The sequence below is a fragment of the Denticeps clupeoides genome, chromosome 1 (genome assembly GCF_900700375.1).
Source record: "Denticeps clupeoides chromosome 1, fDenClu1.1, whole genome shotgun sequence".
Classification (NCBI taxonomy): domain Eukaryota; kingdom Metazoa; phylum Chordata; class Actinopteri; order Clupeiformes; family Denticipitidae; genus Denticeps; species Denticeps clupeoides.
Window position 1 is genome coordinate 38,907,164 of NC_041707.1, and position 13,683 is coordinate 38,920,846.

Here is a 13,683-nt window from a genome sequence, read left to right on the forward strand (position 1 = left end):
GGCAAGATGTTCATTACTTTTACGGGTACATCCCAGAACATCACAGATATAGTGCCAGTGGTAATGGATTGTGGGTTCATTTAATTTCGTGGCATTGAATACTGTGCAGGTTATTTGAAGTTAAATAGTTTACATGCAGAGTTGATTTGTAAAACCAACAACTTGATCGTATTGCTGCCTACTCAGCAGAACACAATGGCGTCTTCCTCAGGATCCAAATAAAAATAAGTTGTATGAGTGGGGTGAGAGAAACAGTCCAAAACACACAATGAAACAATAATCTTTTTTTTACAAATGTCTTTAATTGTACGTATAGAAATTAGGTCAAAAGGTGCGGGAACAAGTATAACCCATAACCCACTGAAATAAGAATAATAAAACACATTTAACAACACAGTTAACAACATGCATGATTAAATGATTCATAATGATTTATATACCACTGAGTTGGACATTTTGCAATGCAATTATTGGACAGATAATTCTTCTCAAGGCCTGTCTGTAATGATTTGTTATATATGAACGAAAATATAATTCTATTTTAACCAACTACGTAAAAACATAATAATAACCAACTGTAAAGAATAAAGTAAAGTACAGCAATGTATAAGCCAAAAGTTTTATTTAGTTTTTAAAAGACTTTATCATTTTCTTTTACTGATTCATGATTAAAATGTGGTACAGATCACAAATACACACTGGCTGAAATGAACAAAGCATACAAAGTGAAGGTTACATGAAGTTACTTGCTCATTATGCAACAATTTTGATTATGTGATTATTTGGATAAATGAAGGATAGTTTTTTTATTTCTTATATTGTCTAAAAACGCATACAGTATGTCTCAATGGGCTTGAACAGGCCCTACAGTTGACACTCGAAACACTTGACCCCTTCTGCACACAATAAAAAAAATCTCAACTACAAAAGTCTAGGAGAGAGAAAAAAAGAAAGAAAGAAGCCCTGGGATGGAGTGATAATGATTTGGTAATGATTTGTCCAATAATAATCTGGACGGGGTATCTGCCCATGTTTGAAGGTACTGGACAGTGCAGAGTAGGTTTTACTGCAGTGTCATGGTCTGCACTGCACATCTATTATAATGTTACATGACACTGGCGTTGATGTGAAAAGAACCTAAATCAGTTGTAGTCATTTTCACATAAAGCAAACCCAGCCTGGACGATTTCTCTGATTCTCTCAGTCTCCTGAGGCGGAGCAGCGGGCAGAATGGCCTTCAGCTCGCTATCCATCTTTAACATCCTGGCATCAGACTTCCTCTCGAATTCCTTCTTGTTCTCCATGACTAGCTGGAAGATGCCCTCCTGGGCTTCCTTGCAGGAATCCTGGAGCTTCAGCCGTTCTTGATGGAACTCGTCTTTGCTCTTGTCCATGGCCATCAGTCTGCCCAGGCTGCTCACTCTGTCCATCAGGTACTTGCTGGACACTTCAGTGTACGTTCCTGAGATCATGTGGACCAGGCTGGCAATGTTGGAAGCTTCAAAGGCCAGTTTATACAGGTTGTCTTTAGAAAAGAGTTTTTCATTGTATAATAGTTTTGATGTATCATCGCAGGTTGTGACAAAATTGTTCAGTGTCGTGCTAAGGGAAGCTTTCACAATGTTAGAGACCATCTGGAAAAAAAGCACCATCTTCTTCCATTGCTCTTTGACCCTGCCCATGGCATCAAGACCCTTGACAAGCATTTTGATGGTTTTATCAAAGTCAATCTCCTTGATCTTGCAGTTTTGCATCTCAATCAGAACATCAGTCAGCTCCTTCTCATTCGTCTTCATGTCCTCCAGGCGCTTCTCATATAACTGCCGTATTTGCTGTAGTTGTTGTTGGCTCTGCTCGATTTTGAAACGGGCGTTCTCTGTTGCTACCTGACTCGCAGTCTTCCGTCCTGAGCTGTTTTCTTCTACGTTGGACATCATTGGTGGGGTGGGCTGAAGAGGTGGACAACCTAATTTTCCTTTGCTTGCAGAGTCGAAGGTGAAGGCGTCATCATTCAGCTTCAGCATCTCCTTTATCAGCTGTTCGGTTGTTTCCTTGTCCAATGTCTGATCTGGTTTATACTTTGCCAACATCTCACAGATCTTGATTCCTTGCTCACATAGTGACAGCACCTTCTCCCTTTCACTGCAGTTAGATGACTTCTTCAGGTCTTTACAAATTCTTTCAAACTGAGACTTGGTCCAATTGGTCTTGGGCTCTTTCTTTTCCTGATCATACAGCTCCTTCCAGTTTATTCCACTTTCATTTACAAACCCTTTGAAATTTGCTGCACATGCAAGGATTTCTTCAGACTTGCTGAAGATTTTAATTAGTTCAAACCCATCAACAACCCCCTTAATTCCAATCAGTTTCAGGGGAGAAGACATGGCAGTCAGGCATCCACTGACAGTGCCTGTTATTCCTGCTGCCAGCCCTTGAACTACATCCATGCCAAGCAAGTCCCAGCCTGAGGGAACAGAATTCATTGATGCCTTGTAAGCATCTTGGGCTTCTTCTAGTTGCTTTGACATGGCATCCAATGCTTTCTTGGACTGTTCATTTGCCTTTATAGCAGATTTCTCCTTTAATTTAGCTTCCTCCAGCTTCTCTTTAACTTTTTCTAGCTCTTTTCCATAAAGGTGTCCAGCACTGATAGAAGCTTCCAGCAGCTCCGAGATTAAATTAATGACATCAAGATATTTATTTTCAACACCTTCTGCCAGAGTCACACACTGATCTGCGATCGTACGGATGTTTTTCAGTTGATTAGGCAGGAGAGTTTTAATAATGTTATCACTGCCGTTGAAAAGAATCCTGACCGCTTCTTTCATGTAATCAGGAACTGAGCCGGTGTGAATGCGGATCTGGTCCATATTCTTGTGGGCCTGGTTGAACGCATGCCAGCCTGAGTTACAGACTTGCATCAGACAGGCCCTGAAGGACTCTGGGTGATTTAGGTACTTGAAGACCCCTCGTTCAGGCTTCTTACTGATGGAGAAGTCAGCAGAGGAGGAGATGAAGACAAGCTCCCCCAATATGGCGATCGAGAGTGGAGCAGGAGTCAGGTACTCTTCCCAGTTTGCATAGGGCTGCATCATCGTCTTGGTGACCTCCCGCATCTCTGCTGCGGTGGTGAGTTTCCGAGTGGTCTGTACGATTTGATTGGACATTGTTTTATACTGCTGCAAGAAAAAGGAGAAAAGCTGAGTTCTGGTGGGGTAAAGTGGCGGCGGAGATGGTTTTGTCCCTGCAGACTCCGACAGTAAACAAACTATTAACTTTTCAAAGAAAATTAACTTTTCAATAGTTCATTTTTTCAACTAACTTCAGATTTGATGTGCATAAAAATGCTGAACCACATTTTACATGGTGCTGTGTGCGTCTAAATATTTTATACTGTTAGCAACTGTTTCCACTCTGTAAGTGCACTGCTCCCGTATTTGAGCACCTTGACAGCCGTTTGTCTCCAAATGAAAAAAGATGTGTCTCTTAGACACATTGCGTTATTTATTTCAGTGCATTAAATATTTAAAATGACTTTTAAGATTAAATTTTATTGCACAGTAAATATGTCAATGCCAAATCATCAGTAACAAACCTGTATTGGTGGCAAAATTGGCCCTAAAATACCCCAAGAACACATTTAAGGAGCAACAGCCATCATACATTCTAAACTGTCCAAGATGCACCTGCTTTTGAATTTTGGCCTGTTCGAATCTGCTTTTGCAGCTGTTCCTGTTATCCGAAGAAAGCCTCAGTCACTGTCAGTGAGAGACATTCAGAATAAAATCTAATGTACATTCTTAGTGACTATGTCTGTAAAGACATTTACAGTTTACATTTAACATTTACCTGAGTCTTCTAGTTCATAGGCGAGTGTGTTACCCACTAAGCTACTACCATCAATGAAATAATGATATATGGCCTGTTTGTTCTGAACTTGTGGTCTCAACCGTATTGTACTTTTTGTTTGGAGCTATTGCCATGATCATGGGAACAGTTTCACAAAACAAGTAAAAATGGCAGAATCAAAGAAACGAGTGAGTGCAGATAAGAACGGTTGGAAAATAAGAAAGAGAAGCTTGTGCGTACTCAAATAGGATGTGATGAGTTGAACGGCATAGTGCGCACAGTTCACTATTAACAAAGCGAGTTTTCTAAAACAGTGCCGTAAAATATGTTGTTTTTTAACAATAGAACGCCGTAAATGCCAAAATGCTGTTTCTGTGTAAAAAAATCCACTAGCAATTAGGCATGTAGGAAGCCCATGATGTGACAAATGTTTAATCACCCAAAAACCCAATGCAATACTACATGCTCCTAAAGCAATATTATAAGGTAATGAGAAGAAATTATGGGTAATGAGGAACTATTATCAGGTCAGGTCACAAACATAAATCCCATAAGCTTGCCACTTAAAACAGAGAAGCCGGTGAGGTCCATGTTGGTTTTTTTCATGACGGTGGGTAAATGGGACCATCATGGAACCATGGAATAAGTTCTTATAAAAGAACAAAATATAAAATATAATCAACATATCATATATACATAAATATTATTATAAAAATAACAATAAAGTTATAATATATTTTGTTAGTTGAACAAACTAAATCTCTACTCCAGAAGCTGACTGACAGGTGCCACAAGCTCAGAAGACCTGGACCTTTGAGCGGGGAGCTTCAGAACCAGGAGAATGTGTGTTTCTGCAGCGGTCGCTTACCGGTTAAGCTGCGTCGCGTCTTGCCGTCTGTGTGGAACGCTGAGCGGTGACTACTGGCTTTTAGAAGTAGCTGTAGGTGAAGCATCAGGCCTCTTAGTAACAAGTTCATTTATAGCAAGTTAAAATACTAAAAAATACAGTTTATTTACTATTTATCAAATAAACCATTTTACAGGAAGAGTTACTTTCATCTGTTTCAAAGAAACTCTAAAAGCCATGAGACATTGTACAAATAAAGTAAGGAGTAATGTCTTTTTTATGATTTGTTTCCATATTCAGCACTGTATAATGCAGCAGTAAATCTTACCTGCAGTGACTCGTCTCTGTAAAGAACAGGGATGGCTACTGGCTTTTTTTTATACTTTTTAAAAGTGAAAGCATTTATGAAAAGTTGCCTGGCCAGAGACATGTCATCACATCCTTCAAAGTAAATTACTTGCATTTTAAGGAAATGCTTTAGTTTCTGTACTAAGTTTCCTCGTAGTTTTGGCTGCAAGAAACACAAACCCTTGTGTGTCAAAATTCCAGGTATTTACAGACATGTTCTGTTCGTTGCAGAAATTCTTGTTTTGCCTGATGAAACGCTTTTTTCCTGATTGCGCTGATTCCATTTCCATAAAAAAAAAAAACATTTTGTAATTAGTTCAAGTTCAAGTTTAGTTTATTTATAGAGCACAAGGTACAAGGTAATCTGTACATAAAATGGACAGCTAATGCAACAGTTAGAACATAAATAAGAAAAACATCAAAGCAGGACATAAAGCAATAAAAGTGGTAAAGATAACAATAAACATCCCTCCTTACCCAGTTCTAACTAAAAGCTGCAGAGAACAGGTGAATTATTATAAATGGATCCGATAGGTTTGTCTTTCCCCTTGTTTCAGGAGTAGTGTCTCTGTGAGGGTCCATGTGCCCTGTTGGATTTATTATTGAATACATGCGTTTGTGTTATTTATTTTTTTTGCTCTGCGTTTATGACATGATGACAAAACCACACACTCAACGCAACATCCTGTCTCCTTGTGGGGTCGCGCTCGGCCCGTTGTGCACGTGATGTCCATTTTGCCCAGCAGGTGCCCAACGCTCACCTCAAAGTTACTGGTAAGGTCATAGATGCCTGCTTCCTGTTCCCTGGTGGCATTGCGCTCGCTCCACAGTACGGGTGGAAATATGGACGCCCGTTCTGCCCAGCAGGGTCCAGAAACTTACCTCACGGTATCTGGTGAGGTCGTGGATGCTGGTTTCCTGTTTCTTGGTGGGATCACTCCACGGTGCGGGTGGAAATGTGGATGCCCGTTCTGCCCAGCAGGGTCCAGACACTTACCTCACGGTATCTGGTGAGGTCGTGGATGCTCGTTTCCTGTTTCTTGGTGGGATCACTCCACAGTACGGGTGGAAATATGGACGCCCGTTCTGCCCAGCAGGGTCCAGAAACTTACCTCACGGTATCTGGTGAGGTCGTGGATACCTGTTTCCTGTTTCTTGGTGGGATGTATTGAAAAAAAGGGAGGGGTTCTTCTCATTTCGATGTCCATCGTGTTGTCAGCTGACTCCACGTGACAACACACGGCCCTGTAAAACTAACACTCCACAGCACATACCAATCTTTGGGGGGAACACATGAGTCACAGAAAAATCTAGGGTTTCATGTTGGAGATCAGTACTGTAGACTCCAGACCACACATGGTTTATGTAGGGGAACAGATGAGGCTCAACAAGTCGCACCCAACACTGTCTATGTGGAGTGTACCTGGGGTGAGTGGCGTAAGGAGTGATACATGAAAGGTTAGGGGGTAGATTCTGTTTATATGTAACAGATTTAATCTGGGAGACGATGAGAAAGGAACCGATAAATCGCAGAGTGAGTTTTGTGCAGGAGTGTTTGATGAAAAGCGCTGCCCTTCGCCGACAATCAGCTTTGGTCCCCATCAGCTCGTGGAACCACTCGTCTACATGAGCAACTCCATGTCCCAGGAACTCAATTTTACTAAATGGCTGCAATACAACAAAGAATGAAAAGGGGGACTGAATCCTTTTCATATCCATTGTAAATACCACACAATGGTTCGTGGTTCTGGCAGCCAGGAACTATGAGTATTCCGGAAGTCATACCTAAAGTACAGCATCACCCAATATGCAAAAACGTTTGAGGAAACAACAATGAAATGTCTCTGACCAGACAACATTATCTAAATGCCTTCACTTCTGAAAAGCTTAAAATGCCAGCAGCCAGCCCTGCACTGCACAAAGACAAACCGATGCAGGTAGGATTTCCTGCTGCATTATGCAGTGTTAATTATGTCAAAATCTGAATCAGAATAAGCTTTATTGCCAGGTATGTCCACATTTGAGGAATTTGTTTTAGTGACAGGACTCCACGGTGCAACAGATTGACAGTGACAAGACAAGACGCAGGTAATAAAAGGAGTTTTATACGAATATATAGATATAGCTTACAAAAATGCAATATATGAAAAACAAAATGCAATGTAAATATGAAATGTTAATAAGTGTGTGTGTTAAATAAATGATTTGTTTTAGTGTTGTGTGTACCGCGTGCATTGTTCAGTGTTCATGACATGGCCCGGGGAGCAGTGTGTGGGGACGGTGCTTTGCTCTCATGGGTTTTAGAGTTTCTTTGAAACAGATGAAAGTAACTCTTCCTGTAAAATGGTTTCTTTTCTAAATAGTAAATGAACTGTATTTTTTAGTATTTTAACTTGCTATAAATGAACTTGTTACTAAGAGGCCTGATGCTTCACCTACAGCTACTTCTAAAAGCCAGTAGTCACCGCTCAGCGTTCCACAAAGACGGCAAGACGCGACGCAGCTTAACCGGTAAGCGACCGCTGCAGAAACACACATTCTCCTGGTTCTGAAGCTCCCCACCACCAAGGTCCAGGTCTTCTGAGCTTGTGGCACCTGTCAGAACAGAGATTTATGTTCAACTAACAAAATATATAAAAATGTTATCATTAATTTTTATAACAAGATCTATGTATGATACAATCCTGCTGCCGGTTGTTACGCTGGAAACCTGGTGAGGCTGGGCTCACCGAGCTGAGTACCGGGTCCTGATCACTCGAACCTTACGTGCAGCAGCTGTGAGTGACCCCACATGTTGACCTGCATTCCGGGAGTGTTGTTTCACGCCTTCTTGTTGAGTACGATCCGTTTGTCTTCTGTTTTATTCAGTAAGCGTCACGTGACGTCGAGCGCTTGCGTGTCACCCTCACCCCGAACGCCCTGCTTCTGCCTATAAACACTGTGTAATGTCCGATTAACGCTTCATTTCCAGATTTGCCAGCACTTTACACTGGATATATATTAAATATATAAAATATTTTATTCAAATAAGTATGACAATTTGTAGAGCAGGGGTGTCCAAACTTTTATTCAATCAGGGCTTTTTGTTAAGTACATAACTCCACATGTGTTCATTCATAGTTTTGATGCCTTCAGTGAGAACCTACCAACGTAAATGGTCATGAAAATAAAGAAAACACATTGAATGAGAAGGTGTGTCCTAACTTTTGACCTGTACTGTATGTACAACAAGGACACCGCCATAAACAGGGAAATAGAAAGAAGTCAAATGAAGTGATTGTCATTGTGAAAGACTGCACACGGTGACATGGTGAAATATGTCCTCTGCATTTAACCATCACCCTTGGTGAACAGCGGGGAGCAGCGTGTGGTGCTTTGATCAAGGGGACCTCAGTGGCACCTCGGCGGCTCAGGATTCAACAAGCAACCTTCCAACTACAAGTTTGCTTCCTTACTGGTCACATGACCCTCACCTTAATGGACAGATCCTTTTTTTTCCTAACAGTTTTTGCCTTCAAATAAGAATTAAGGTTCACGGTGCTGCCTATGTACAAGCCAGATTCCTGTGTATTAATGATTAAAGCGTTAAACATTCCTAAAAATTAGACAACAATACCACAGCAAACATCAAGACAGTCACAAAAACAGATTTTGGAACTTTCAGAATGTGTAGAACTGGCAACTCTCCTCATCTCCAGTAAGCCCCATCCTTTCTCCCGCTTTCCTCAGCCCTGATTCCCTGTTAGTTGTGTTTGTCATGCGAGCTCCAGCCTCCGTGGCGGTTTCGGTGTACGCAGCGTAAACGGTGGCGATTCATCTCACGTCATCTCGCCATTTAGTTCCACGTCTCCTCCGACTCAATGATATAATATGTTTTCCATGGGGATTTGCTTATCATTTGTGGTTTTTTTTGTTGTTTATTTGTACTTATGTATTGAATGTGTTACATTTTAATTTCATTTTATTTTAATCTGTTTTTTTTTTTGTACTTTGTACTTGAAAATGATCGGCCAACTCCTTTTCCGTGCAAACAGATTTATTTCTTTCATCAACTGTAAAAACAGAAACAACATGGGAATTCTCGGTGCGTGGTCTGTAGTCTGCATTACCACGAGTAAACTTATTCATACCGGCTAACAGAATTAGCAAACGTGCTCTGCGGCTCAGCCTTACACCCAGCCCAGCATCACAATTTAGCATTTCACTCCAGCATGGCCTCCGTTCACAGTTATAATAGCTTTGGATTTTTCATTAGTTTTAGTTTTTATTTCATTTAGATTTTTTTTTTCAAATTCAGTTAGTTTTAATTAGTTTTTAAAGGCAGATTTACTAGTTTTTATTAGTTTTGATATTTTGAAATTGCTTAGTTTCAGTTTAGTTTTTATTAGTTACAGCGTTAGTTTTAGTTTTTTTTATTTTTATAAATTAGGATATTTGTCAGGTGCATGAATCAAAATCACCAGAATAGCCTTATCCATCTTAGCTCCGATAAGGTTATTGACTCTTGCAGCTCCGGGTGTTTTTCATTTTGGTTCGAGTGAAGTGGTAAACTTTTTGAAGGTAATCGAGTCACACAGTCGTGTAGACATTCCAGTCTTAAACATATTTACCAATGCTTCTTCTCATTTGTGGTGTTCCTGCGTATTTACTAGCCAGGTCCATTATGGATGCTGTAGTATCACGTTCCTTTCCCATGTTACCTGGCCTGGCTACCACTTCTCTTTCGGGGGAGGGCGGGCGAGAGGCTAGCTTGTCCAGGTACTCTTGGTTCGCCTTTTTGTGTGAGCTTTTCAAATGGACTTTCAGATTCGTGGGGTTTTTCCCCTTGAGAAGTATTCCACATATTGTATCACCTGCTTCTACAACAAGGCACTTACTTTTATTTTTGCCACTGTCATAATCAAAGAAATCCCAAATAGGACTTTCTTCCGACTTTCGCTGCAGCCATCACGCTAGCCGGTGGCATCACGGACAGACTATGGACACGTGACGTCACAGACCACGTGTTACCATAATGGTCAAAAACCTGGCTTAAAACTGTGAAGTAAATAGATTTTAATTCAACCCAAAAGGCTTATTACAAAGACGAAAACGAAGGACGTTTTTGCTATAATATTAGTTCGTTTAAGTTCGTTTTGTATACACACAAAACAGTTTCAGTTAGTTTTTTTTTTTTTTAAACTCTTTATTTCAGTTAACGAAAATGCTTTTTCAATTCTAGTTTTAGTTTTATCGTTCGTTTTCGTTAACTATAATAACCTTGCCTCCGTTACCCTCTAAGACGCTTAAAACCTATTACGCCGGTTGTATATTATATATAGCTTGTTTCCCCCCCAGCTTACCTGTAAAAACAGAAACAACATGGGAATTCTCGGTGCGTGGTCTGTACTCTGCATTACCACGAGTAAACTTTTTCTACTGCAGTGTCAGCCACTGGGGCACCCATGCTAACGGAAACTATGTTATGCCATATTACGGCAAAATAAGACTAACTGGAGCTTAGAAAATTATTAAACATAAGCATACAAACTAGAACAAAATTGGGGGGGGGGCACTCATTCTCTTAGTGCCACATACTGCACCAGTCACCCACGTGCTCACAATCCACACCGGTCTCAAGTCAACAATATAATATGTCCGCTTTCTGTGCTTTAGAAAGGGGGGAACTGGACGACACAAGGAGAACATGCAAAGATGGCACCCATGTTTGAACCCTCAACCTTGGAGGTATGAAAATATTCTAGCTCTAAGGGTCAACCAGTTTGGCCACTCTAGAACTCAAATTCAAATTTTACTCGTCACATACACAGTCATACACAGTATGATATGCAGTGAAATGCTTTAGCGACTGCTACAGACCACAGTATTGAAAATATTGCAAGTATACAATGAAAACCAAAATGCAATATGCAAAACAATATGCAGGTGAAGGTGTGCAAATGAGTGAATGTAAAGTAAAGTGAAGTGATTGTCACATGTGATACACAGCAGCACAGCACACACAGTGAAATTTGTCCTCTGCATTTAACCCATCACCATCAGTGGGCAGCCATGACAGGCGCCCGGGGAGCAGTGTGTGGGGATGGTGCTTTGCTCAGTGGCTCCTCAGTGTTACCTTGCGGATCGGGATTCGAACCAGCAACCTTTTGATTACGGACCCGTTTCCTTAACCACTAGGCCACCACTGCCCCATAAAGTGTTTGAAGACTGAAGTCAAAGTATAAAGTAAAAGTAAAAAAAGGAACTTTTAAGACCCAACAATTGTTTTAAATCGACGTCGTCAGAAAAGCCTCACATGTAAACGTTAAATTAATGTGTGTTGGATGAATCTTGGGTTAATATTAAGACTTAATACTAATATTCCATCTACATGCCTGTTAACCCTCTCTCTTTACTACAGGCTTGTTGGACAGCCGTACCTGGAGTTGAGGGAACTGGCCAACAATTTGTTTGGTCTGCTGAAAAATGGACTCCAGGCCTTCAATAACGTGTCAGATATGCTCCTCAGTGTGAAGGCCGACATCGTCCCAGCCGGAAGCTGGATCTTTAATGACATCAGACAACAGATCGTGAACATGAAGGAGTGGATGGAAAAGGCGGAAGGAGAAGTCAGTCGAGAGCTTCGGAAGCTGGACGTGGAGACCGAGCGTCTCACAGCAGAACAGCGTGATATAGAGGAGCAGAAAAAGCAGAGAGAGGGCGAGATAGAGACCTTCAAAATAACGCTGCTGTCACACAAAAATAGTTTAGAGCAATACACCCAGGCCCTAGAGACAGAGAGAAGAAACCTGAAGACAGCGAAAGACACTCTAGAAGACATGAGACAGAAGAGAGATCATGCACAGACAGTAAGGGATGTTGGGATTGGACTTTTTGCAATTCCAATTGTGGGATGGATTGCCGGTAAGTTTATAAATTCTTTTTAATATTGTATATGCAGAATTATTCAGTCTAATGTTTGAAACTTCTATAGAAATCGAATGAGAATTGCTGGTGTCTTCCTATTGTAAGTCGCTTTGGATAAAAGCGTCTGCTAAATAAAGTAAAGTAAAGTAAAGTAAAGTAATGAGTACATAACTGACTAGGGGATCAGTGTCTAGAGAACAAAAAGTTTAATTATTGGTGTCATTTGCATATTCTCAGGGGCAGTTATGGTTGGAGTTGGCCAGACAGACATGGACAGGGCCTCTGATGCTGTGGAAGAGGCTGCGAAGGAGGTCCATAAATGTCACTGTCAGGTTAGCTTGTACACCAACAACGTGTCTGAGTACGAGTCCTTAATTCATGAAGCTCGTCTTGACATCTTAAGAGCTGAAACGAGGATTTTAGAGTTGAAGGTCAAACTGGACAGCGTCTCGCTGAAGCGAGGGATGGTTGCTGATATCCAAGCTAAAGTTAGAAAGGCCGACCATCAGGTGGGGGTCCTGTGTGGGGTGGGGTCCTGTGTGGAGCTGCAAACACGGCACCTGATCCTGCTGGAGCCAGTGATGAAGGTGATGGAGGAGATGATATCTGCACTGGGTCGAATCACTGGAGAAGACCTGCTGAACGGAGAAGGCCTGACGGGCTTGATGTCGCACATGAAGATGAATCATGAAAAATTTAAACAGCTGGCTGCTGCTAATCCGAATTTGCCAATGATTGATTTCTAAGATTGATTGACATGTAGTTGGTGATTTTGTGTAGTTTTTTGCTTCGTCTCCAGTGATTATAAATCAGCAGCATAAAATAAACATTATTTACCTTTCTTTTTTTTTTTGCTTCTACATTCGCTTCTACACTCCTGTTTAACACACTTTTACTGCCGTTTAAATGAAACACCAGCTGATTTATGGCTGGATATTGAGATCTGGTATGTTTTGCATTCATAAACGACACATTTATTGTTGGGATGGGAGGGCTATCGTCGCACATAATACTAGAAAATAGCGTCAGGTTATATTTAAGGGCAGTGGTGGTTAAGGAAGCGGCCCCGTAATCTGAAGGTTGCCGGTTCGAATCCCGATCCGCCAAGGTGCCACTGAGGTGCCACTGAGCCAAGCACCGTCCCCACACACTGCTCCCCGGGTGCCTGTCATGGCTGCCCACTGCTCACCAAGGGTGATGGTTAAAAGCAGAGGACAAATTTCACTGTGTGCACCGTGTGCTGTGCTGCTGTGTATCACATGTGACAATCACTTCACTTTTCCTTTTTCAATGTGGTTGGTAATTCTTGGGTTCATGTCACAGCCCCCGATCCACCGCCTACGACTATCCTGGAATCTCTCGTCTGTCTTCTGGTTTTCATCTATGAGCAGAAAACACGAAGGTGATTTTTCTATTTCGTTTACAGTTCTTGTGTTGTTTTTAATATGTGACCAGCGCTGCTTCATCATCATGAGTCTTCATCATGATGCTGGAGAAAAACACAGTGAACACGCCCACTCAACAGAGAAATGCAGCGGCATCAAAGTCAATCAAAGTTAGCGACATCGTTTCCATTCTTTTTAGAATCGGTAAAAAAAGCAGCAATAAAAAGTTTTCATCAACTTGATTACCAAATGTCAGACGCGGGAAATCCAGGTCTAAAGAGTAAAATAATTTTTTACCAGCCTTGTAGGCACAAATATCCCCTCAAGAGGTTTCCAGCAGTGTATAGA

General features: G+C 41.2%; 2 protein-coding genes across 3 annotated transcripts; one reads left to right on the top strand and one right to left on the bottom strand.

Moving 5' to 3' along the window:
* Positions 1-328: 328 nt before the first annotated feature.
* Positions 329-5,092, bottom strand: LOC114796157 (uncharacterized). Of its 2 annotated transcripts, none has more exons than XM_028990106.1 (3): positions 5,025-5,092; positions 4,718-4,787; positions 329-3,179 (listed from the first exon to the last, which is right to left on the bottom strand). In XM_028990106.1, the coding sequence occupies exon 3, from the start codon at positions 3,165-3,167 to the stop codon at positions 1,143-1,145; it is 2,025 nt and encodes a 674-aa protein (XP_028845939.1). In that variant the 5' UTR covers positions 3,168-3,179; positions 4,718-4,787; positions 5,025-5,092; the 3' UTR covers positions 329-1,142. The 2 variants fall into 2 exon arrangements, with proteins under 2 accessions (XP_028845939.1, XP_028845948.1); XM_028990115.1 differs by having other exon boundaries at positions 329-3,176; positions 5,025-5,051.
* Positions 5,093-6,987: 1,895 nt separating this feature from the next.
* On the top strand, positions 6,988-12,696 carry LOC114786195 (uncharacterized). Its single transcript, XM_028973131.1, has 5 exons — positions 6,988-7,132; positions 7,486-7,555; positions 10,700-10,771; positions 11,445-11,947; positions 12,188-12,696. The coding sequence occupies exons 3-5, from the start codon at positions 10,731-10,733 to the stop codon at positions 12,694-12,696; spliced, it is 1,053 nt and encodes a 350-aa protein (XP_028828964.1). The 5' UTR covers positions 6,988-7,132; positions 7,486-7,555; positions 10,700-10,730.
* The last annotated feature ends 987 nt before the right edge of the window (positions 12,697-13,683 follow it).